The sequence below is a fragment of the Lagopus leucura genome, unplaced genomic scaffold, assembly GCF_019238085.1.
Source record: "Lagopus leucura isolate 7727_CA_CO unplaced genomic scaffold, USGS_WTPT01 Super-Scaffold_100002, whole genome shotgun sequence".
NCBI classification, from domain to species: Eukaryota; Metazoa; Chordata; class Aves; order Galliformes; family Phasianidae; genus Lagopus; species Lagopus leucura.
In genome coordinates, this window is record NW_024962263.1 from 69,744,036 (window position 1) to 69,770,704 (window position 26,669).

At 37.9% G+C, this 26,669-nt stretch overlaps 1 protein-coding gene across 6 annotated transcripts in view; it reads left to right on the forward strand.

Moving 5' to 3' along the window:
• MATN2 (matrilin 2) overlaps positions 1–26,669 on the forward strand; it is a 65,989-nt gene that overhangs the window by 36,603 nt on the left and 2,717 nt on the right. For 3 of the 6 annotated variants that reach the window (XM_042869769.1, XM_042869768.1, XM_042869770.1), the window contains exons 6-24: positions 939–1,061; positions 4,735–4,857; positions 8,676–8,798; positions 10,121–10,243; positions 11,807–11,929; positions 12,087–12,209; positions 12,567–12,689; positions 12,781–12,903; positions 13,119–13,241; positions 17,172–17,294; positions 17,389–17,511; positions 17,608–17,730; positions 17,915–18,037; positions 18,261–18,383; positions 18,525–18,647; positions 18,797–18,919; positions 20,633–21,046; positions 22,236–22,388; positions 26,414–26,485. In XM_042869769.1, coding sequence (XP_042725703.1) covers positions 939–1,061; positions 4,735–4,857; positions 8,676–8,798; positions 10,121–10,243; positions 11,807–11,929; positions 12,087–12,209; positions 12,567–12,689; positions 12,781–12,903; positions 13,119–13,241; positions 17,172–17,294; positions 17,389–17,511; positions 17,608–17,730; positions 17,915–18,037; positions 18,261–18,383; positions 18,525–18,647; positions 18,797–18,919; positions 20,633–21,046; positions 22,236–22,388; positions 26,414–26,485 — 2,607 coding nt within the window. The remainder of the gene's footprint in view (positions 1–938; positions 1,062–4,734; positions 4,858–8,675; positions 8,799–10,120; positions 10,244–11,806; positions 11,930–12,086; positions 12,210–12,566; positions 12,690–12,780; positions 12,904–13,118; positions 13,242–17,171; positions 17,295–17,388; positions 17,512–17,607; positions 17,731–17,914; positions 18,038–18,260; positions 18,384–18,524; positions 18,648–18,796; positions 18,920–20,632; positions 21,047–22,235; positions 22,389–26,413; positions 26,486–26,669) is intronic. The other 3 variants (XM_042869774.1, XM_042869771.1, XM_042869773.1) reach the window with 3 other exon arrangements.

Sequence of the window (26,669 nt, forward strand, 5' to 3'; positions counted from 1 at the left end):
ATATTACTCAGTTGGCAAAGATGGGGAAACTGTCTCAATAAACATCTGTGTTAGATACATTAAGAGTTGAATAAACTTGCCTGAAGTGGGCCTGGCAGCTTTTGGGGGCAGGACACCTGCTTTGTGAGTTGTCTTTGATTTCTTCTAGGGCCTTCAGTGTAAGGAAGCAGCTTAACCTGTAAAGAAATAAAGCAAAAAACAAAATTAAACACAATTAATTTTACTTCCTTAGTGCTTTCATATGAGTGTGTCTGAGTAAACTCTGAAGTATTACATTAATACCCTTTTGGCAGTCTATCTTGCAAATACGCATTTGTGTAATACATGACCAGACTTTAAAAATATGTGACTAGAATAACAGTGTTTTATTTCTTTCCCACAAATGGCATTGTATAAGCAAAATAGCAGTGAAAATCAGCTGAAGCTCTCAGGCTTCATAGTTGTGCCTGATTTTACAGGATGATTCTGGAGCAAAGTAGAAGGTATTGCTATCAGTCTCTCATGTATTCAGGCTGCTGGGACAGGTCTTGATAACTAATAGAGCTAGGAAGGAATTAAAGAAAACCAGAGCAATACCAGGGCTGGATCTGGACATACAGAAGACAAAACTAAATAAAATAAATTCTGTAACTTCCTGGTCTACAGTATGAAGATCTGGACAGAGCTAATGAGCGAGGCATGGTTTCCAGATTTGAGAAAACACAGTGAGAAAGTTCCTGACAGAGTTGATAAATGTTCAGAAAGTAGGAGAAATAATGTGGGACTCGTGAAATCTAATTTGAAGTGCGCTGCTTTTTGCAGAAAGGCTCTTTTGGACAAAAATTATGTCAGCTTTTCCTTCTCTTGTAGCTACTGTGTGTAACTAGTATATAATTTGTATGTATAATAGTTCTGATTCTGTATTTCTAATTATAAATGTTACTCTTGTTCTTTTTCAGTTGTAGACTACTGTGCTGTGGATAATCAAGGTTGCCAACATGAATGTGTTAACACAGAGGACTCTTATTACTGTAGATGCCACCCAGGGTTCATTTTAAATCCAGACAAAAGAACTTGCAGAAGTAAGTTATTATAAGGTTTAATTATGAACAGTATGTACTCCTTCTTTCTAGTTCTCATTGTTCCTGGGAACACTGAATAGTATGTCGGGTATAGAAAATGATAGAGTGCCCTTGAAGCCAAATGTCATAAAAGTTAATAAAGCTGTTTTGAGCATTAGTTTGTTTTTATGGAGAGGATGTAGATGTAGAGGCCCCTTCTATGAACAGGCTCCTGTTCCAATAGTTTGAGCTTGTCTTGCATAGTCTCTTTGATTATCCAGATTTTTCATTTAGAGTATCATCTCCCTACCTAGGTGAATAAGACTGTACAAGAGGATTTGTAATCATCTTGGCTGCTAAAATTAAACAGAGTGAATAGTTCCACATCAGAAGAGACATTGCAGCCTATTTTCCTATGGATTTTCTTCCATAGTGTGTTCTTTGATACCTTATGCCAGAGGTATCTCTGAGAATATGAGCAGCCTCTACTAGCTGTGCCTCTAGTAGCTGTGGGAGCTACTGGGAATAGGTGAACGGTTGGACTGGATGATCTTGAAAGGCTTTTCCAACCTTGGTGATTCTATGATTCTATGATTCTACAAAGCTTCCATGTTTCTACCAGGCTATAATAACTTCAGAGGTTTGCTCGTTTCTCAAATTTAATTGGCACTGGACCAACAAGTTCCAAAGTTACCAGTATTGGAAGAGATATAAAGTGAAAGCAAACATACAGACCAGAAAATACTCTTGCCAAGGCTTCTCTTAGTTCTCCATAGAGTTTAATGTAATAATGAACTTCAGGAAGTATGAAGGGAAAGCCTTGATATACAGTCCTAATTGACTTTTTTTCTTGTAAAGACAGACCATGGTAACTATACCTTATTTTGCATTTATAGCTAGAAAAACCTCATTAGTTTTTAGGTGAGTGGAATTGCTGACACCAGTGATAAATTTAGCCTGTTATCTAATAATGAGAAGAACTATTTTTTCTCAAAAAAAAAAAAAAAAAAATCCTAAATATAGCACTGTATTTCTGTGTTTTTACAGAGGGCATCTTTATCTTAAGAGAAGATTGCTCTGGGCATTAAGCTTGATACCTGTTTCACTTAATATTTAGAAAGAAAATGTCTAATTCAAACTGTACATCTGACCTCATGATCCTGAAAAAGAGACATACTTCCAGAAGGTGTCATACCTCTACTGTATTTTCCTTGACTGTATAGGGAGCTGCATGTTTTGCCAGACCAGACACCTGATTTCTAGATAAACAATCAGAGAATTCAGAGAGATGAATTTACTTCATCCCCAAGGGACAGATTATACTTGGAATCAGTTCATGTTGCTTGTAGTTTGTATGAAGAAGCCCATTTGTCAAATATCTGTCAGCTAAGAGCTGGCTGAATTCTCTTATACTTCCATATCCATGTTTTGGAAATCTAGTATAGTGTAAGTGCATTCCACTGCCCAGGCAAAAATTCTTGCAAATTCCTTCAATTTAAGATCAGGAATTTTAATCGGTGTTTTCTCTTCCAATTTGAATTGATCAAAGACTTTCAAACTGCATCTTTTACATAATATTTTATGTCTTGAGTTGTTTGTAGCTTATTGTCTGATCCTATTAATTGTTTTAACCTATTTAACTTGATGAGCTATAGACTCTGGAAGCTGAAAGAATGTTCTGTGAAAGTAGTATTTCCCACTCATCCTATTTCTGTCCTCTGCTTTAATTATTGGTGGAGATGGGACACTGGGCTATATAGATCTTTAGTCTGATCATGTGCTGCTGTTTTTGTGTTACAAGCATTAAAGCTTTCAAATGTTGGTTGGACAAAATCTCTGGAAGTCATCTATTTCAGCCTTTTCTTTAAAGTGGAGCTGCCACAAGATGAGGTCAACTATAGTTTTGTCTAATTGAATCTCAGAAAGCTCCAATAGAGAATCCACAACCTGTCTGTGCAGCCAGTTTCACTGCTGGTCTGTCTTTCCAGTGAAGAACTTTTTCCCATGCCAAACCTGAATCACCCAAGTCAGTGATCCTTGTTTTATCATCTGACGCTACCAAGAAAGGTTTAGATCCACTACCTTTGTAATGACATAGTCTTCCACTTCACCAGGCTAGGTAAGATCAGAATCCTGAAGTGCTCTGAACAGGTCATGTGCAGAATGCCCTGGACAATGCTAGTAGGCTTTTGTTGAGCCCTCTTGCATTTACTGCCTTTAACTGTGTGGGGAAGTACTGTTCCAGAGCAATGTACATCAATGCGACCTCACCAGTGTTGAGAGGAGGAGCGATAGTAATTTCTGCTTGCTGTGCTTCACTTGTGTGTTCCAATGTGAAGTTTTCTTTATTTGCAGTGATTTACATTGATGTCTTGAATTCAAGATCACATTCACCATAAATCCCAAGGGACTTTCCATCACAGGTGCTACTCAGCTAGTGTCATAGTCCTAGTGACACCAGCAGTGTACTGTGTAGGTGTACTGTGATACATGGTGTACTGTGATAGGCTGTTCCTTTAAGGACCCTAACGCTTTCCAATATTATCTTGGGCTCCAAATGCATTGGGCGAAATGCAGATGAACTCTTAGAAGCATTGAAAATAAATAACAAGCTGGTTTGGGGGGAAAAAAATCCACAGCAAACGAACATTAGTAAGTAAAGATGTAACAAATGGTCCGTCACGGTGTCCTTTGAGCCAAGCTTTTCAAACTTTTTGAAAGTCTTATTCTAGCATCATAAACTGTAATCAGGGATCTCTCTTAGTCTCTGAATTTTCATCCGTGATAGACACTGACCTGATAATCAGATCAGTTGTCTTTTCCACCACCCCCTTGGTAGACCAGATCACAGTATCAGTAAACAGGCCAGGGCCAATGGCTGCAGCTCCCAAGAGCTTGTGATTTTCTTAGAATCCTGTTTTTTCTTTCACAAATTGAAAGTAAGCTTCAGTGCTCATAGCTTCAAAGAAAAGTTTGAAAATGTAAATGTTATCACACAGTCATGCATGTCTTACAAATTTTTTCTGAGGTTTACTCCAGTTTTTTCAGAATGAAATAAAAGGAGCACAGCTCATTAGGGGACTCCTGCCAACACTGGCAGACTACTCTGTGTGAAGAGAGCGGTAAACTCAGACTGTTGGTGAGGAAGGCAGAGGTAATTCCTAGCTACTGAATTAACAAGGGGATTTGTGGCACTGCTACTGCTTGGTTTATTGGTGAATGCTTTCAACACGTGTAAAGGCTCAATTGCGTTAGATCACCACACATACAAGAAAAGAACAGTTCTTTCTCCAGGAAGCTAATTATCTCTGGGAATAATAATTTGTAAGTACGTAACAGATCATATCAAACTTCCTCTGAGTAAAATCAAAAGGCAGTTCTGATGAGATAGTGTGTAGGACTGAGCCACGAAATGTTAAGAAATATTTGATTTTCTGATTTCTGTACTGCATGTAGTGCATGTGTTTTTCAAGAATTCATGTAAGTATGTATATCTGGCATACCCAAAATCAGCAGACATTTTAGATGGTGAACATGTTATTTTCACAATTTGAAACAGTATGTTACAATAAGTTACAAATGGTGCATATGGAAAAAAAAAGTACCTAAAGAACGAAAAATTAGGTAAGTGGTTTTTACCTAGCCTACTTCTGGGAAATTATATTTATCAATGACCTGAGTTCTTCCCACTTAGGGCCAAACTACTGTGCTCTTCAGGACCATGGCTGTGAACAGGAATGTGTTAATACAGATGATTCCTATTTCTGTCGATGCCAAGAAGGGTTTAGACTTAATCCAGATAAGAAAACATGCAAAAGTGAGTAATCTTTTGGACATAGTGAAGTTCATCTGCTTTCATTTCTTAAACCTTATGTGAATGCTCTTCTTTCTGAAAGGGTGAAAGCTTTCTCTATAATAAAGTTTGAAACAAATCTTTCTTTATAAACTCAAATTTTATCTGAGCCATTCATTCCTATCAGAAAGATACCCAGTTTGCTGCTTTGTAGAGTAGGTTGTGTATTAAACATTTTTTAAGAGATTGGGTAAAACTTGAGGAGTAATAAAGGAACCAATATCAGCTCAAGACCAAGAAGTTTATTACTCTTTTTAAAACTTTGTTGTTTTGTCTTATAGTTACATAAACAGTCTTCTTTAGTTTTTGGTTTTATTTTTAATTTCATCTTGCTTTCCAGTGTTGTTTTAGCCAAGAATAAATTTACCTCATTAGCAGTGAGTAAGTAATAGATTGTAATGTAGTTATGAAAAGCAACTTAAAATCAAACATGAAACTCCATACAGTTTCCTTCAAACTGTATAAACAGCCTCAGTAATGTTGGGATTATAAACCAATTATACATATTATTTACTTCACAAATACTTTTTGTGTTACAGCTCTTTCCAAGCAGGGATTCAGAGTCACACAGGTTTTCAGTGTAATGCTGTCAATAAAAGAACTAGCTTGATCTGGTGACACAGTCCTGGGGGGAGTGGGGAAGGGGAGGGATTTTACTGCTGATATTCTATGAATAGGAAGCTTGGTTAGAGCAATACAATTATTGTCTCTTGACTCTTATAACTTGTATGTATTTTTGAAACTGTTTACTTTCAGTCTTAGAGATGCTTTCTAAGAAGCATCTCTAAAGTCTTAGAGATGCTTTCTAAGAAGCATCTCTAAGAAGTTAGAGATGCTTTCTAAGAAGCATCTCTAAGAAGCATTTTCACATAGAGGGTTGTGACGCACTGGAACAGGTTGCCCAAGGATGCCCATCCCTGGAGTCATTCAAGGCCAGGCTGGATGTGGCTCTGGGCAGCCTGGTCTGGTGGTTGGTAACCCTGCACACAGCAGATTTTAAGCAGTAGGTTTTAAACCGCAGGATGTTTTCAACCCAGGACACTCTGTGATTCTATGATTGTCGATACAGTGCTGTTTGTACAGCAATCCATGCTGTTCTCACTTTTAATATTTATATGGTGTTTCAATACATCCAGATTTTTACAGAATGGCTGTGTCTTGGTGAGCATAGGAGCAAAAGGACTGTATCGTCTCAAATTCTTATAGCCTAGGATTTAATTGAGAATTAAGGACAAACTGGGGTACTTTACTTTTCCTTAACTTTAGGGTTTTTTGAATTTGGCTGTAAATCTTTTGCCCTCTTCATAACATCAGGGAAAAAAACCCATTATGTATAACCAGACATTCCTCCTCCACCAGAGGGCATAGATTCTAATGACTGCTGGAGCAAGAGCATAAAGTCTAAGCTCAGTCTTGCCTAGCCAAGTATTCAGAGACAGCTCTTAGATCCTCAAGTCATTATCAGATGTACACAGCTTTAAAAGTTGTGCAGATCATAGAATCTGGTACCATTTAAGGAAAGTGTTTTTTCCTTAAATGTTCTTTCCAAGCTGTTGTACTTAAGAAACCTTCCTGGCTGGTTTGAATTCTTAATCATTTTTCTCTCTCTGTATGTAAATATCTGTGAGTTAGGTCAGCATGACTGTGAACATGAATGTGTTAATTCAGGAGAGTCATTTATGTGCAAATGTCATCTTGGATATGTCCTGTGACGTGACCACAATACATGTAGAAGTGAGCATCTCATGAACTGCAGCAGCTGTTACTGCAGTGGGGTGAGGTATGAATAGAATGAGAAAATGCCCCTGAGTCCTTTCTGAGATCTTTCTGAGTTATGCAAACCTGTGTTTCTATAAAGTCAGCCACAAGCGAGCTCTAGTAATGCTGTAGTAAGATCCCAGATTTAACACGGAACTAAAGCGTCATCTTCTCCAGTCCTAATAAATGGGAAAAGTTGTTCAGCCATGCTGTTTAAACTGCAGCACACGCAAAACTAACATATGTTAGAGAGATGCATAGAATGGAGATAGAATAGAGATGCACAGAAACTTCTTTCTTACATATGTTTACACTTTCATCAATCTGTTTGATAAAATGTCCTCTGTTAATAAGAATGTCACTGAAGGACCAGCGCTGCACCAGAGAACACCAACACCACTGCCCACTTGCTGTCACCTGCTTTTCAGAAAATACTTTTTTTTTTCAGAGAACTATTTTGCATATCAGCTAAAATATGGGTAGCATTTTTGTCTTATGTACTATTGACATATATTGCCAAAGGAATGCTGTCAATTAAGTTAAAAAATAGTTTATAGGCCAGAGAGTATTATTTTTAAATAAACTGTTTGTGATAAGGCTATATTTAAGGAAACTTGGACGTGTTGCAAGAGCTGAAAACATTTTAAGAATTATGTTTTTAGGCAATCACAAGTTGAATATCTAAAAATAAATGTATCATAAGACACTGGTTGTCTTTTTTTGTTAGTCATATAGATCTTTCCCTCTCCCTTCCCCTTATCATCCTTCTTAGAATTGTTGAAAAAAGAAATAAAATGTAATGCAACATACATGGTGAAGAAATGTGCATTTATGCTATTTTCTAAAACCTGCAAATAGGCAGCTGTCTTGAAAGCATGTGTTAAAAGATTCTGCATAAGAAACCAAAGCATTTAAATGTTAAAATTCACATTAGTGTAGGTGTTTGTATTGTAAAAGATGGCGCCAAACGGCTCTTTTTTTTTTGGACATTTTTAATGTGATCCAAGAAGTTACACAAGCCTCTTCATGATGATGTAAGTCCTTGGAATAAGGAGAATGTTCCAGCTGGAACTTGCTTAAACTAGTAAAAACTTTCACCTCAGCTTCACTTGTTTAAGCCAATGTATCTCTATTTATGTATAATGGGAAATCGGGACTGACTCATTGCAGTCCTGCAACATCATTGCCTAGCTAAATAAACAAATAGATGTCAATATTTAAAATGAAGTTAATTGACATGAAGTGTAGGTTTGTTGCTTTTTTGTTGTTGTTTTTTATGTAGACAGCTACAGACGTGTCTGGTCACATCTGTGAATGATTTGCAAATAGAAACATGTGAGACTGTGCATGCCTGAAGGAACTCTGCTACATTTGATCAAGTTAAGCTAACGTGATTTGAGCCTATACAACTAAAAATAGTCATTGAGAAGTCAGGAATAAAATGTTATGAGAAAGTTCGCTGTAAAGTTTTTTTTCCTCAAATGTGCTTTTGCTCTACTTACAGAGTCAGCAGATGACATGGTACATTTGCAAGTGCACGTATCTCAGCCTACACCTTGTGCTGTCTGTTTCATACAAGATTCAAAAAATATTCGATTTTATCTTAGTTAGAATCGGAATAAAAATAGGAAAAACAAATAAATGGTAGATGTTAATACACTCCCTTTCTCTCGGAGACAATTTTATGGTGAACAAAAGAGAGTCTTGCCTTTTAAAGAAGGAAAGTGTGATCCTGTGGGTAATACCCGGCAGAGCCTTGAGACTCTACTCTGTGTTAGTTTGGCAAGGGAAATCTGTGCTTTACCAAGTTTGTTGTTTGCTTTGTGGAGTTGCTGTATTCATTTCACTTAGGTGTTGTTGATTAATTCGGTTTACTAACATAGATGGGGATACTGCATAAATAAAAAAATATATACTGATCTTTTTTCCTTGCTCTGTAAGAGCATTGTGCATGAGCTACAGTTTTGTGATGTATGTATCTTAAAAAAAAATGTGCTTTCTTCAATTATTAACACAAATAATAGGAGTGGACCACTGTGCAGAAAGCAATCACGGTTGTGAGCAACTGTGCCTAAATACTGATGACTCCTATGTCTGTCAGTGCTCTGAAGGATTTGTCATCAATGAGGACCTACGAACCTGCACACGTAAGTCATCTGAAAACATGTTAGATCTCAGCCCGCATGGGAAAGGTTTCTGTTCTCACAAAGAGAAGAGGACATACTTGCAGGGTGAGGGAAGAGATGCCATCCAGAGGGACATGGACAGGCTCCATGTGGAGGTGGGCTTGCACAAACCTTCTGAAGTTCAGTGAGGTCAAGTGCAAGGTCCTGATCCTGCATCGGGACAGGATCTACTAGAAATAATTCAAATGCTATCTGAAAGAAATGCTGAAAAATCAGAAATAGACAAACTGTATTTTTAAGAACTTGTGAATGGGAAATCTGTTTTTCCTTTGTAGTAAAAATAGATGTGGGTTGTTTTTTTTTGGTTTTTTTGTTGTTTTTTTTTTTTCCATTCAGTCATTTTCCTCCAGACTGTAATTGGAGACCCATCAACAGCATTAAAACCACGCTGTGGCTTCTAGAATCCCTCCATGCAATACACTGGAGACCTTTTGAATGATTCTTGCCCATGCATCCCTCTCCTTGTATTTATTTAGATATAGGATGTCTTACTGCTGAGCTCCAGATGAGTTGCTGAAACCTTTTTTTTTAGACTATCATGAAAGGTTTTTTCGGCACTTTGTGATACCCTGAATGAGCAGCTGAGTGGAAGGGATTGGCATTTAGCATTTACCACTCCTAAAAGGAAAACATCTGGGAATCACAACACCGGTGTCATACACAGTTGCGCAGGTATCTTAAGACAGCTGGGAGAACACCTGAGTGGTAAACAGATTTCTACTCTGACAATAAAAGAAGTGTGATACTGTGTCTGTAGCCTATAAAAAGTAGTCAGTCTGCCTGCAGAGTGGGAATATTATGTCTTGGTACTTCAAATAAGAAACCCTTAGGAAATTTGAGAAGAAAAAATGGACCGTATTCCATAAGTCTTGTTTGCAATTCTTTGCAAAAGCTCGATTAGCCTAAGCCAAACATCTCTGAGGTCCCACAGGGATTTTCTGCCTGCCGTGTTTACATCAGATCATTTAGAGACCATCTTTGAAGAAGGCTCACCTACTCTGTCATTGCCACTGTCTTTTATAAAAACATTGTTAAAGTGTCAGTTTTTTGTAATTCACTCTGTGAGCACTGAGACCCAGATTCTGTTGAGTTGTGCTACGCATTCTCAACTCCACTTACAGTAATTAATGCAAAGTATACCACAGGGCCCTCTTAAATTTAACTGAAGGTATATATATGCATATTATCAGATAAAGGACAGAATTGGTGCTTATATGCCTTGCAAATACTAGAAATGATGGTTTAATTGTTAATTATTTCAATAACATCAATTGCTCCTGCAGGAGTTGACTATTGTGCTCTGAGTGATCATGGCTGTGAACATTTGTGTATAAACGGTGACAAATCTTACACTTGTCAGTGTTTCGAAGGATACAGGCTTCGGAATGATGGGAAAACATGTAAACGTAAGTTATTCAGCAAGTCAATGTTAGATTTTTATTGCATATAAAGAAAATAAGACTGTAAGAAGGATTTGATTGCTTAAATGTTGCTTTCCAGTGACATTTTACATGCTCTAGGATTCCAGAAGCTCACAATTTTCCCTTTGGTGTCACGTTTGCCAGCATTATGTTCAGGTCTTCCATGCTTGAGGGCATCTGAAGTGGCAGTGAGTGCAAACTTCCAGGCACCTGAGTCACACCCTAAATGTCTGGAATGTGTAAAATTAACTGTGTCTGGTGTGGATCCAAAATCATTGGATTCCAACTTACATTCTTATATCAGACAACTATAGTTTTCTTCTCAAATCAAGACAAAAATATGTAACATTTCAGAAGACTTACATAGCAAAAAGGAGCCTTCAGTACTAATGGAATATTCATTCCTTTGCCCAGTGTGAGATAAGGTTGATTGCAAAATAGATATCGTAATTGTATTATACATTTGGCTACATTATGTAGTTATGATGAATAACAGAAGTATAAAAAAATTTCCCTGGTATTGGAGTGCATGCTAAGTTATCAGAGAAGAACTGTGGAAAAGTCTTTGGAAAACACAGGCATAATGTATTCTATAATGCCAATCATATCCAAGATTTCCATCAGCATCTTCTGTTAATTAACATTTAAAAGAATTAAAAAAAAATCAAGTAATCCAGACACTGACATGACAAAGAAAAGTTCTGTATTATCAGTTTTGTATTGCATTTATCAGCTTTGTATTACATATATCAAATCAACACCCTACTTTGTTAGTCCGTGTGAACAGAGATAAGTTTTGCTTGTCTCAAAAAGAAGTTTGATATTGCAAAAGCAAGTGAAATTTTGTGTCTATGCAGCAGCCCTTATGTGAAAACAAAGGATATGGGGAGGAAAGTGAAAGTTTAGTTTATCCAATATTAATAAGTAGATGTAATTTTATTTTATTTTGAAATGTAATTTGTAACTAAATCACATGTCAGAAAAGTTCACGAAACATTTGCTCAACCAGTTACAGCTGACAGTTTTCTAAACGTCTACAGCAGGATCATACAATTTGTTCCTCATTACATTTAAGCATACACTGAGCTCTTGCAATTTTTGTGTACAGAAAAATGACAAATACCATCTGAACTCCAAGGAAAGAAAGCTTAACTATTTCAGGTTTGGGCACAAGTTTATTACTGGAGGTAAAAATTACGGTGATGGAAAGATCCTGGTTTTTCACCAGGAAGTTTACTTGAAATGTGGATGTGGAGTTTAAATGCTTTTGGAAATCTCTGCAGGACGTTAACCTGCATGATGGGGACACATTAAGTCATACAAACTCTGGAACCAAAGCAGTGCACTTTTCCTTAATAATAAGGTTGTAAAAATTGTAGAACAAAGATTTGACTCTTTGTTACAATAAAAACTTTAAGTGCTGTAAATGATTTGCTGAATTGAGTCCAGAATACCAGCAAGAACAAGAATATTCAGTACCTGGAAGCTGTAAGACAAAACATCTTGCCTTTAACTAGCACAGTTCTTTATCTGTTGATTTATTCTCAGGTAAAAATGTCTGCAAATCAGTCAGCCATGGCTGTGAGCATGTTTGTGTTAGTACTGACAGTTCTTACATCTGCAAGTGCCGTGAAGGATTCATATTGAGAGATGATGGGAAAACATGCAGAAGTGAGTAACCCATATATATTTAGAACATTTTTGCATGTGTATTAGGCAAGGAAAGAAAGGTATTTATCACTTCTTCACTTCTCACTAGAAAACATCCTTTTGATCCTTTTGAACACGTTATCATTCCAAACTGTATCTATATCTAACTAATTCCCAGGACAGGACATCTGCAAATCAATCAGCCATGGCTGTGAGCATATTTGTGTTAACAAAGATGACTCTTATGCTTGTGAGTGTCATGAAGGTTTCCTATTGAGAGAAGATGGGAAAACATGCAGAAGTAAGTATTCTGGTAGACTTTTATCTATAGTATGTAGATTTGTGGAATTATTTTAACTAATAACACTTCCATAACTTACTCATAATGTGGAATTAATGTTGTTATACTTGCTAGAAGCTTGTAAGAGACTCAGTGAACAGTAATAGTATACTTTAGTAGCCAAACTGATATGACTGAAGACAAACAAAAAACGACACCTACCGTTCTTCAGGTACCAAGAACTGGAAGTGTTTTCTGCCTAAATTTTTGTCCATTTCTTTGAATGATGTCAGTGAACCTAATAAAAACTACTACTTCTCCTTCCATAATATATACATTGAAGATGTGCTTTAACCAAAACCCATCAACTGTTCTCAGATAAAGACATTTGCAGTTCAGTTGACCATGGCTGTGAACATGTTTGTGTTAATGCTGATGAGTCGTATGTCTGCCAGTGCTACGAGGGATTTGCATTAAGACAAGATGGAAAAACATGTAGAAGTAAGTGTACTTACCTTTAACAGAAGATTCCTTTTATAATCTGGGCATTTGTAGACATGGTTTAAATACTGGCACTCTTATGTTTTTCCAGATAAAGACGTTTGCAATTCTGTTGACCACGGCTGTGAGCATGTTTGTGTGAACACTGATAATTCATACATTTGCCAGTGTTATGAGGGTTTTGTATTGAGGGAAGATGAGAAAACATGTAAAAGTAAGTAAATTATTGATGTTACTGTAATTTTCTCACTCTGGAGTCACTGAGGAAGCATGTTGTGTTACAAATAGGTCTTCTGATTTGTGATTTTATGCGATAAAAAGGAGGATAGATTCTTTATTTTACTAGGAATTTAATACTTTTAGTCTCTACGTTTTTTGAAATGTTCTCAATTATTGAACTGTAGTAAATAAAATCTACATTATTCCTAGGTAAGGATATCTGCAAATCAGTCAATCATGGCTGTGAACATCTTTGTGTTAATACTGATGACTCATATACTTGCCAATGCCATGACGGATTTGTACTGAGGCAAGATGGGAAAACATGCCGAAGTAAGTTGCTTGTCAATAACAGAGGAAATAGAATTTCCCTTCTATTACAAAATTATTCACTGATTCATGGTGGTCAGAATGGAATATTGTCCTCTGTAGGTCACAAGATTTCTATAAATTATTGTTTGAATTTAAAATGTATTTCAGAAAATCAATCAATTTTAAGGTCAGAATGTGCATTTTTAAATGTGAACTTCATTTTTAGACTGTCACAATTTAATCTTGAGCATAGGATTTTGCCTCATTTGACTGTGAGGAGTTGGAGTTCTGTGTATACTCACGTAGGCCATAATTTAACTGATCAGCTTAGCCTCTTAGCATGGTTTTAGTAAACAGTAAGCAGGTGAAATTCCTTCAGGCTCTCTATGTGATTTCCACTCTTCTCATAAATCTCTTCTTACTCTCCTGAAGCTTCTATTTATCAGTATTGTTGCAGTGATGTCACAACGTGGAACATAGTACAGCGTCCTCTAATACAGCATACAGCAGGGTCCAGCATACAGGAACTGTTACCCACCTAATTCTTATTCTTCCCTTCTTTTATGACCAAAGACAGTGTTAGTCCATGCGATTCTCCTAAGGCTCATGTTCAGCTAGTTATATACCATGAACATAAGCCTTTTAAAACTCTCAGTCATATAAATGTCCCACATCTTATGAGTACAGCCTTCATTCTTTGTTTCTAAATTATGTAAGTTTACTTCTGGTTATTTTAAAATGCTTACAGTTTGTTTTTACTCAGCTTGCAAAAAGGTTTGTGTTTCCTTACATCGGCAGAGCTGTATTTTTATTTATCATTCTCTCAACAATAAAGTAACCTGTAAACTTCATTAGTGATTATTTTATATATTTTTTTAATATTGTTCATTAAAATTTTAAGCAGTAGAGAGCAGGGCACATTCTTAGAAAGAAAGCCACTTGGTGATTCCCCATTTACAGTTTATCCTGAAGACCTCTCTAGCCAATGTTAATCCATTTAGGTTCATTGAATACCCAGACTGATGCCCTACTGAATTCCCTGAGCATTATGAACCAGCTTCATAATCAATTAAAAAGATTCTTATTTAGTTATCTGGGACCTATTTTTTCATAATATAAACGTGAATATTTTTCTTTCTTTCATTTTTCCTAAATCAAAGTCCACATTTGTTTATTTGGTTGTTTGAATGCAGATTAACGTCAAGCTGACAGGCTTGCAGTGAACTCATTATACTTTTCAAACACTGTGTGTGTAGGCTCTGGGGATGAAAACTTCAGTGTTTTGGGACTTCCATGGAGTTCCAGGAGGTAACAAAAAATGATATTAAGCATCCAAAATGTTATTCAGCCAGATCTTTTTACATCTCTTGGCTGCAACTGATCGGGAGTTACTGCTGTTTCTTCAGTAGATACTGTGTGACCTGCTTCTCAACTGATGAAACTCTTCGTTCTACAGTATCATCTGTAGCCTATATTTCGAAAAATTCAGATCTGAGTATTTTTAATATTTTTACTTTTATGCATAAAGATGGAAATTCTAGTATTTCTACCTACTAATTAACAATGTATTGTTAGAATGGTTTTTTGTTCCAAACACCCCTCAAATAATGTATACTGTCCTTTACTTTGTTGGCATTGCAGCTTAGCCTGTGTCTTTTCATTTCAGTGTTTCAAATTCCACTTATTTTCAATTTCAGTAAATAATGTGAATTTTCCTTTCAATCATTATTCAAATCTTACAGCTGTATTCTATTTCAGTTTCTCTTCCTTTTTTAACTATTCTGGTGTTCTTTTTAGATGATGTCTGTAAGTTTTTTTCTGGAGGAATTCAGTAAAGCAAGATTTAATACTACAGTCATCATTCACTTTTGTTTAAATTATTTCACCTCTGGTCACAAAGTACTTTGGCTCACAATTGCTTTCAGCTATATAAAATCTATTCTTTTTAAGTAGAACTTTGTTGCTCATTTATATTTCATTCCATTTGAAAATAATGAATGTTGCACGCAGCTGTGCATAAGCTGATGCTAACTAATGCTAATTTTTACCTCCATAATCATTTCTTCTTTACCTGCTGGAATGGGATCTAGTTGAGATTGTTATGCCTTGAATGTAATGCTTGTTGAGTTAGAAGATTGTCCACTCTAGCATTTTTTGCAATTCTTTGTATTGACAGCCTGAACTGTTCAAGTAACGTACCTTAGGCTGAAGTTCTTGTGAAAAAATATATTTTTTTCTACACATTAAGCCTAATTGGTTATTCTGCTAATTGCTAAGAATCAGGAGAATCCAGCTGATCTGATATTTCTGGATTTCAGCAAGGCTTTCATTAAGCTTTCTCACGTTATCCTTTTGGACAAAATGTCTGGCTAGCCAAAAACATAATGCAGATGGTGAACATTTGACAGACAGGTTGGGCTCAAAAGGTTATAATAAATGGAGTTACATCAGGCCAGTCACTCCACCTCCAATTTATGGCCAGCTTTTATCAGTGTTTCTGAAAATTATCTGAACGCAGCACTTGAATGCATACTAAGTAAATATGATACTAAATTAGGAAGAGCTATTGACTTCCCTGAGGGCAGAGAGACCTTGCAGAGAGGTGTTCACAAGTTAGGAGGCTGGGCAGTCATCAACCAGTTACCAGTGCTAACTTTAACAAGAGAAAGCGCTGAATTCTGCACCAGGGATGGAGCAGCCCTGCTTACATGTACAGAATGGGGAACAGGAGGGCAGCCCCAGAAAGGGATCTGGGGGTTCTGGGTGATGGCAAGTTAAACACGAGTCAGCAGTGTGCCCTGGCGGCCACAAGGGCAACCGTACCTGGGGTGCAGCAGGCCCAGCACTGCCAGCAGGTGAGGGAAGGGCTTGTCCCACATGACGTCCCTGTGTTTGTGCAGCCCAGAGCAGAGGAGCTGAGGGGAGGCCTGACAGCGGCTGCAGGGAGCAGAGGGGCAGCGCTGAGCTCTGCTCCGTGTGACAGCGACAGGGCCCGAGGGAACGGCATGGAGCTGCGTCAGGGGAGGAGCGGGTGGCGGTCAGGGACAGGGGCTGCAGCGGAGGGCGGCGGGCACGGAACGGGCTGCACGGGGCAGTGGAGGACAGTGGGCACGGCCCCATGCCGGAGTTCAGGGAGCGTTTGGGCAGCGCTCAGACACGGGGTTTGGATTTGGGGTGTCCTGTGTGGAGCTGGGCGCTGGGCTTGATGACTCTTGCGGGTCTTTTCCAACTTGGGATACAATTCTGTAATTCTGACAGATCTGAACACTGTTGTTAGTGGCATCCAGTGTTGTAGTCGCTGTGTAAAGGTTGCATTAGCAACTGAGAATATTTTCTTCTTTTGTTGCAGCGAGAAAGGAACAGGGAATGCTGATAGATGGGATGACTTCCTTTTCTACTTTTTCTTTCTCTGTTCTTGAAGAGGTTATGGCCAGTTGGCTTTAACATTGCACTTATAGAAATCCCCTCATCAGTTTTTCCCAATACTGCTGATTTTCTTCATGCCCTTAAATCAGTAGTTCCTACACTCCTGAGTTTTGCTTGTGCAGATTCTTAGCATTGATGTAAGAATCCTAAAGGAGCGCTTTGCTTCATGTGCTGTGGTTTTTTGTTCAGTTTTGTTTTCACTAGCATGAATTTTTGCTAAATAACTATACTAAATATTCCTTCTTTTACTCTTCCTGCTGCCCATGTAAGGTCCTCCTTCTTAATCTAGTCAGATTGGTCCTAAAATGATTCAGCATCACTGGGAGACCATCCAAACCACGTAGTTCTTTCTGCTTAGACAGTAAAGAACTCATGCCTCATGTGAGGTAAGCTGTCAATCCTTTAACTAGCTTTCAGTGTGCATGCTTCCATATTTCTTTGCTGATGGGATTACCCCTGCAGTCTTTATGAAAAATCTGAAAAAATTTTAACTAGCAAATCACATTAAATTTTATCTATTTCCAGGCAAGGATATTTGCAAATCAGTCAACCATGGCTGTGAACATGCCTGTGTTAATGCTGGTGATGAATTTGTTTGTAAGTGTCGGGAGGGATTCCTGCTAAGAGAAGATGGAAAAACGTGCAGAAGTAAGTAGTCTGATATTTATCAGCATGCTTTTTATCTGCAATTCAAGGTCGTGTAGAAATGTATTAACTAGCAAGAGCTGTTATCTGTTCTCAGATAAAGATCTTTGCAGGTCAGTCAACCACGGCTGTGAACATGTTTGTGTTAATACTGATGATTCGTATATTTGCAAATGCCATGATGGATTTCTACTGAGAGAAGATGGGAAAACCTGCAAAAGTATGTAGCATGAGAACTTAATTTGATGAACGACACATAACAACATAATCAAGGCCTCTGCTGATATATGTTAACTACCAACTCTTTTGATGGCAGACAAGGATATTTGCAGTTCAGTCAGCCATGGCTGTGAACAAGTTTGTGTGAATTCAGAAGAATCCTACATGTGCAAGTGTCATGAAAATTTCATACTGAAGGAAGATGGAAAGACATGTAAATGTGAGTAGCCTGAGCAATAAGAATGTTTTTTTTGGCTTTAAGTGTTATGTCTTCTAAGTGTTGTGGCTGTGAGAGTTTGTGCATGAATATGTTTATCTGTGATTCATAACTACACAATCTGGTAAATAAAAGATATTATCTCTCCCTAAAGAACCTCACCTAGTAAACTGTCCACTCTCCTCAGATAAAGATGTTTGCAAGTCAGTTAACCATGGCTGTGAGCATATTTGTGTTAACACTGACGATTCCTATATTTGCAAGTGTCATGATGACTTCATACTGAGGGAAGATGGGAAAACTTGTAGAAGTAAGTTGCTTAGTCTTCATTATGTAGTTTCTGATCTATTCATGAAACTTATTATTTATATGGTGTGCTCTTTGTGTTTTTAATAATCAGCTTCACAGAATAAAATGAAGTCAGTTTCTTGGAAATGAGCTGCTTCATGGAAGATTATCGTTGTGCTTTTTTGTATTTTGTGAAAGTTATTTATGTAGCTAACTGTGCTAAATATAATTTTCATTACTCCAAGGTAAAAATATCTGCAAAACAGTCAACCATGGTTGCGAACACGTCTGTGTTCCAGCTGGTGATTCATACACTTGTCAGTGCCACAAGGGATTTATACTGAGGAGAGACAGGAGAACATGCAGGAGTGAGTACCTAAAACTTTTATGGGGAATATGTCCTTTCAGTCATAAAAATGATTACAGACTTAGTTTTTCTCAAAACTGGCTCATGCCAGCTTTGCATTTAAGAATAGATCTAATAAGGAAATTCTCTTAATGATTCTCAGATAAAGACCTGTGTAAGTCCATTGACCATGGCTGTGAACATGTGTGCATTAATAATAACAATTCATACAGCTGTCAGTGCCATGAGGGATTTGTCCTGCGACAAGATGGAAGAACATGTCGAAGTAAGTAACAATTTGTCTGTCTGCCATTCTTCAGCATTGCTATAGGAAAAAAAAAAGATAAAATGGTCTATTTTGACATGTGTTATTTAAATTATTTAAACGTTGTGTTTGGAGTCTCTGAATTTGTAAATGTTTAAAATGTTTCATAGGCAAAGATGTCTGTAAATCAGTTGCCCATGGTTGTGACCATATTTGTGTTAATAATGATGATTCATACGTCTGCAAATGTCAGGAGGGGTATGTACTAAAAGAGGATCAGAAAACCTGCAGAAGTAAGTACATTATATTTGAATATAAATTGTTTCTATGAGCGTTTAAGTTAGTTGACCTCACTTCAAAAGCCTCAGTTCAAAACTTATATAACTGATATAACTGATATAAGTGATAACTGAGCCCGAAGCATATATGAATGTCATAGAAAATGTACTGAGCAATTTATCTTCAGGCGCTTGTAAGCAAAAAACTAAGAATTTGGAACAGTTGTTTTCATATAGCATCAAGTACAATAATAATCTTTCCCAAATGTCAAGAAAAAAAAAAAAAAAAAGAAATATTATTATCAAGGAAATGTGTGCTTTATTCTTAGCTTTTAATATGACATGCTTAGAGCATTATATGCATTTATTGCATCACCCTTTTAGTTCCTGGAGGAGAAACTCTTCTGCTGGAGCTCAGTAAAAGCGTATATTCTGCAAAAATGTATGCCTTTCTTGGGGAGCACATTATTATTACTAAAACATGTTTGTGACTGAATTCAACTGTAATTAACCCAGCTCACCTTGAGCTGTTGCTTCATCCTGACATATGGAGTGATACTGAAGTGGTTCTGATAGTCATTGTATTACCATTACTTTAGTACATGATGCATTGTTTCTTCAGCAGCAAGGAATTCTTGGACAGTAGTTCTAAAAAGGCTGTTGTCTAGGAAGAAAAGTCCAAACATTAGTGAAAATTCCTTATTCCTACACTGACTCAATAATAGATGTCTTCAGTATGTTCTGCAGTCAAATCAGAATGCTTACAACCCGCTTTGAATTTTGCATTTGCACTTAACCAAGTATGAGACTGCAAAGTTGTCAGGCTCTCCTGGATTGTCTCCCAGCTTCAGTGGGTGAAACAGAAAAGATTAATTTCAGCAGTGAGTTACAAGCAAGTATATAAACCATTTTTATCCAACATTAGCAGCTAGAAAGCCTTCTAGCATTTACTGCCTCACTTTTAATTTTTCAGTTGTTTTTCTGCCACTGGAGATTTAAGCCTGTGCTATAAAAACATGAGCATTGTCCATACTCTGTCTCCAGACATGAATCTAGTCCTAAACTGTAGGGCATTCTGTGTAACCCTTCTCTCTCAGCCTTCCCGGAGCTCTTTGGCTCCTGTCTCATTCTTTCCTGCAGGTCTAAACATGACCTTCTAGATTTTCTCCTTTTATGTATGTGTGGCTTCAGCAACTCTCATTTATTTTTTTTTTTTTTCTTGTATCATCTTTACATTTTTGCTACTTCTGCAGTACAAACACAGCTTCAGCAATTCTCGTTATTTCAGGTCATCTGCATTTTCAGGTAAAGTTAACATGCTGTCCTATGCATGTTAGCATCCTATCCCTGGAAGAAAATGATGGAAACTTTGTTTCTACATCCTAAAGATCTTCAGTTATGCAGTTTTCTCCACTTAACAGTCATTCTTAAGGTTTTCTTAAAAATCTGATTTACTGCAAACTCACAAAAAAAGAGCAGTATTTTTTGGAGTTGTATTATTCTGCAAAGTGACACATAATGATAGATAGACATTGTGATTAGATTATTGTTAAAAGCTTTTGGCACACTCTTAGCTTTTGATAAAGACTGTCCACAAACAGTTCTAGACACACTGCAAGGTTGGCTGAGCCAGGAACACTGTACCAAGGTTATCTCTGTGTTCATGCAGTCCTCTTTACAGCTTTGTGCAGTTTTTTCATTATCTGAACACTTCTGCTTATTTCACAGGATGCACTGAAGGCCCAGTTGATCTGGTGTTTGTGATCGATGGATCAAAAAGTCTCGGAGAGGATAATTTTGAAATTGTAAAACAATTCGTCTCAGGAATATTAGATACACTTGAGATTTCACCCAAAGCTGCTCGAGTTGGTTTGCTTCAGTATTCCTCTGAAGTCCGCACAGAGTTTACATTAAGACAGTTTAGCACAGCCAAAGACATGAAGAAAGCTGTATCACAAATGAAATACATGGGGCGAGGCTCCATGACAGGACTGGCACTGAGGCAAATGTTTGAGAGAAGCTTCACAGAAACAGAAGGAGCCAGACCACTGTCAGCAAACATCCCTCGAATCTCCATTGTGTTTACAGACGGACGAGCCCAAGATGAAGTCTCTGACTGGGCTGCTAGAGCAAAGAGAAGTGGTGAGTGGCGATGTCTTTCATTCTTTCAGAAAGGTAAACATGGTGCTAAATAAGATGTGGTAAGTATGGATGTGTTACATTACCTGCTAATCAACACAGTTTGCCACAGCAGTCTGGCTAGTTGAGTGACCATTGTAGAAGAAGACCAGATCTTTTGTTTCACAGAGCCATTGCTACTGAGTTCTGTCATTCCTTCTGTGGCTGAGTGCCTCACTACTGGGGTTCTGTGCCATCCACAGGTAGTGCGTTGACTCACATGGCATGCCATGCATTTCCCTGAGGGGAGGTACTTGATACTGGAAAATTCATCAAAAATTCTAACAGTAAGAAGACACTAATTAAAAAAAAGAACACAACCCTGTCTCTTCAAAATACAGAAATCTACTGGGAAGTTTACGTTGTTTAATAATTTAATAATTGTTTATGTTATATCTTTATTTATTTATATTATGTATTTTTAACTAAGTCTGAGCGCTGATGCTGTTCTGGAAGGAAGAAGGGCTCTCCTTTCGTGTGCATATAGCTTCAGTGCTGTCTTCCAGCATGACAGATCGTGCCATAAAGTAACTCAAAGGTGCTGGCTTTTAAGACAAAATATGTCTGGGACAGAAGGCTGTCATGTAGGACACCCGCACCACAAATCAAAAGCTTTACAGCTATTCAGCAGACATTACTGAAAATTTTCAAAGCTTTTCAAGAAAATGAAGGATCCCTTTTTTTCTCTGCACAGCAAAGCATTTTCTGTGTTCTGAAAAACTGCATTAAGAACAAAGGCTGATGGCCTGCAACATAGAGAGTACAGCCAGGCTTTAGAAGATGCCGCAGTATTGACTCCTGGGGTACACAGCTAGTTACTGACCTCCGACTAGATTTGTGCAGCTGATTTTCTTGGATGTTTTGCAGTGCTCTTTCTGGGTACATTTACTCTAGTAGTGGCCAAGCAACTCTCATCTCTCTGTCATAAAAACTATCTGTCAAATTACAGTAAAGCAGTGAGTTTCTAAACATCTTCTAAATAACAGAAGCATTAATATCCCTCTTCGTACACAATTTTGAAGATATATGGCATATATACATTTTTCATGCTTTCCTGCTCCCTTCCTGAAATGACTAATACTCATATTTTCCTTTCATGGAGGATCAAGGGTTTAGGACTGCTGATGTAATAATTATATGCAATTTCTTCTAGGTATAATTATCTATGCCATTGGAATAGGAAAAGCAATTGAAGAGGAACTGCTGGAAATTGCTTCTGAGCCATCATACAAACATCTCTTTTATGCTGAGGATTTCACAGCAATGGAGGACATAAGCGAAGAGCTGAAAGTTCAGATCTGTGAAGGTACCAGTATTCTGCTTTAATTGATAGAAGAGGAATGCATGCTTACAGATTTCTTTTGCATGCTAAAGGAGTAGGTACTTTTATTCACAGTGGCCTCTGTCATAACATAGATCATTGCTACGACACATTACAAGGTGCAAGTCACTCATGGTGATTTTTCTGCCTTTTAATATGTAAGGAATATATACACACCATCTATCACTAGGTAAAGGTGCAGGATTTCTTTTCCTTTGTTTTCTTAACACTTGTATAAAATGTACACTCCTGTGCTCAGAAGAATTAATTGCTTCCTCCCCTTTCTTTCTGCTACGCTCAAGTCAGCAGAGCACTGAACCCCACCCTGCCAAAGCAGTGTGATCTACTTCATTAGGAATGTGGGAAAATAATAATGGGTTCATAAAGTTTTAATGAGAGTAAAAAATTGCTCTTAAGTTCAATAGCAAAAAGCAAAACAAAACAAACAAACAAAAAAAAATACCCAAAAACATGGAATGAATTATCAAGCTATGTAGTATATATTTATAAAACATTTAAAATAGTTCACTGAATATACATATTCAGCTACAGAGAATGGATCACAGTTGTACATAAGCTCCAAGTTTTGCTCCACAAATACAGGTTTGTTGCAGAAAGTACCCTTCCTCATTTGGGCACAACCAGCCTCTCTCTAAACATTCCCACCTGATGTTTTGCAAAGGAAAGAGGGAATGTGAGCTGGGATTAAATCTGTACACCCAGAGAGGACTGTGTGTCTTTTCTACTCACATGCTCCCAGCACTGGATATTATTAGAACATTCAAATTTGTACTCAAAACAAAACACAGTAACTTCACAGTGAATAATATTGAGAGCAGCACTACTACTACAGGATGGTTTAATTTTCACTACTTTTATTTGGTTGTTTTTTCTTGAAATTTAATGCAAAGATGTTTTACTTTACTCCTTAGTGTTACTGTGTACAATTGGCTGGCAAGGAGCAGTGCATTTCTTCCTCATTCAGACACCAAGAATCTGAAAAAAAAGAAAAAAAAAAAAGAATGTGAGAATATTTCCTAGTTTGCATATTCTTTGGGCTTCTCTTAATAATAAGAATCTTCTAGCTCAGTCTTTCTGAAATTCAAAGTACTATGATAACATGAAACCGAGTCTGTTTGCTAACTTTCTTACTAGGCAGATAATCTACTGATGACAGCAAGTCATCTTAAAAGCCTGGGGAGACGCCAAAGACAAAATTATCTGGCAACTGGTGAAATAATTCTCACTCATTAGCAAACCCAGAGCTCAGTGATGGAAATGCATCCTTCAGGTACCCACAACAATATTCAGCAGCTGTAATTTTTAGATTTTTTTTAATACAGTACCTGCAACATGAAAAATAAGTAAATCCTGCCCCTTTGTGGCAGTTTTTAAACTGCACCTGTAGTAGCAGGGCAGAGCTGCTGCCTCAGAGCTTCTGCCTGCCTCCTCCTGGCTCACCTCTAGGCAATGCCTCACACCAGTGGATAACTCTGGACTTACCCAGCTGGTTATTTTCCTGGACACTCTAGAACTACATATTGCTCATCTACTCACTATACCAGAAATTCTGCCTCCAAACCTGTTCCACAAGCTGGAAGTTCATTTTTTCCTTTCAGTTTTTCCTCTGGGCCTAATTTTTCTCCCTCCTTTGCAAGAACTAATCTAAGGCTTATGAGGGCAGTGAACTTTTGAGGGCCCTCTGAACTTGTCTGCAGCCCAGACATGGACTCCACTGACAAATCCTCTCATCCCCAGTCCCTGCCTTTTTCTAAGCAAAGCAGAAACCCTCCAAATCTGTTTTGGGGTAAGGCTTTCTCCTTTTACTCTGCAAGAAAACATCAGCTCTGTAGAATAGCTGCTGATTACTATTATTCTTGATGACTAGTCATGAAAATGTGTTTTTCTCTTCTATTACAAAGAGGAATTATTAATAAGGATAGTTCAGTCGGAAGATTCCTATTCATTGCCTCATTTAACATTCAATACTCATATGATTGGAAGCACTGACAAAGCTACAGCAGTGTCACATACAATAGGCACTCATCATGGTTGCCTTTTGACGCCTGTTCAGAGCACGTGTGTTATGGGAGCCTTTAATTACATGGTTAGATTTATGTTCGTCACAAGACTCCAGCCCTGATCAGATGACAGCATTCAGCAGCCTGCTGCTAAACATTTTGTTCTTTCAAATTGCAGATCATTATAACTGCTGCAAATAGTCAGCCACTGCTTTGGAAAACACTTTCTCATGGGCTTTACCCTAGCTAGTATTTAGGTTTTGTTCCAAAAGAGAACACTAGAAACAAGCACCTCAGTTTAGCATGAGTTCTGCCCCCCCAAAAAAACTGAGTATGTATGTTCACTGCACTGACTTCATCATTACTGCTAGCAACCTGTCTGTACTTGTCTGATTGTTTACAGCTTTGCCAGAAGCATGAGAACAGAATTCTTCAGATCCAAACTATTTTCTGAAACCTGAAAAGGAGTTTCTGAAATGCCTGATCTCAGACTAGAAACATTCTGCCCCACCTCTGCTAATGTATCTCAGTCTTGTTTTTTCCCCATCTTACATCCAAATCCTCAGCGTCCAAAGCTCAGAATTTCCATGTCAGTCCCTCTGCTTTAGACAGTCTTATTAGCCTACTGCCCTTAAGCAGCTTCTAGGCCCATCCATTACCTGGTGTCAAATACTCAATGTTCACCTTACCTGTTTTGTCCCTCCTACATGTAGAATTTCGCCATTCTCGTTCCTAGTTGCTCATCCTTACACTGAACTCATCACCTAGTTTGTTTCTTCCTTGCTTCATGATCTCATCCCACATGTTTCTATCCTGGACTGTTTTCTCTGAGATCTCACTGTTCCATCAAGCAAGGTCCCAGTCCTGCTTTTTAAATGTATATAAATGCTCTAGTTCTGTCCAATAAACGCTGGTCTTATTCAGTTACTCACCTCTTTTCCATCGCCCCATCTCCATTCATTCCCTGTTCCTTGTGTTCAGCCATTCCAGCTTCCACCCCAAGTGCATCATCTGCTTCCCAGTGCAACTTAATAAATCTGTGCATTATCATGTATTCGTCAAAACTCACGGGACTGATAGAAATAGAGCTCCCAATAGCTGTGACAAACAGGTCAGGTCCAGAAGAATCTTCCATCTGCCTGCTGCATCTTGATGGCACACCAGCATTTGTACTCCTACTATTTCTCCTCATGTAACCACTTTCTAGGATGGAAGGAAATTTGGGTACATATTGCAGAATCAGGAGGAAGGGAGTTCCAGACATTCACATGCACTCCCCTGGCACAGTAGATGAAGGTGTGCAGTGGTTCAGTGTGCACTTTCCAATTCATCTGTGCACCCAAGGGCTCTAAAATTAACTGAAAGTAAAACGTTTCGTTTTCTGGAAAAGAACTCCTAAGAAACAAAAGCTGCCTCTACATTACCCTCTTGTGGCAGGAAACAGGCAGTGTGCAGAATGACCCTTGACAAAGACATTTCCATTTCTGTCAAGACACTAATAAATAAATTAGACTTCAGTCTGTGCTTCCTTGAGCTAGAAACCTGTACTTTTTCTAGTAATTATAGTGCATCAAAGAAACTACCACACCCTTCTCACCAAGCACTTCCAAATTCCTTTCAAAGGGGAGAATATTTCATCTTTCTGTAAGCAGTTTTTATTCTTATTCAGTTCACCCTCAAAAAACTCACGGGTAACAGTGCAACATGCAAGAATTTTCACCAGAAGAACACAACATAGGCTGCTGTGATTTCACACTGTTTCAGCACTGTTAATCTACTTGTGAAGTACTTTCAGTTCTGGGAGAGCTCCAGTACGTGAGTTGAAAGGTGAGTCGTGTGTTGTCCATCAACACTGGACCTCTTGAAGCCAGGTACGAGGCCATCTCCATGTATGGTGAAAGACAAGTAAGATTTGATTTTCTAGGGAATTACATCTTTATTGTCCTTTCTGTGATCTCATTTAATTAAATAACCATTTCTTTCTACCAGCCTTGAGAAATTCAGGTCACCGTCAAGATCTGTCATCTGGAAGGCTCCATAGGACTAATCCACAGTCATCAGGTTGGCTGTTTGAACTCAGTGTCCCGCTGTGTCCCCATTGCGAAGCTGCCTCAGCATGGCTTCTTCTGCAGAGCCCTAACAATTCACTCAGAGAACTGCTTTCCCCACCCATCTCCCCTGGAGTCTTCTTTTCTGCAATTTTCTTTTCTGCAATTCAGATCTGCTCCTAGTACAGAAAATTTGA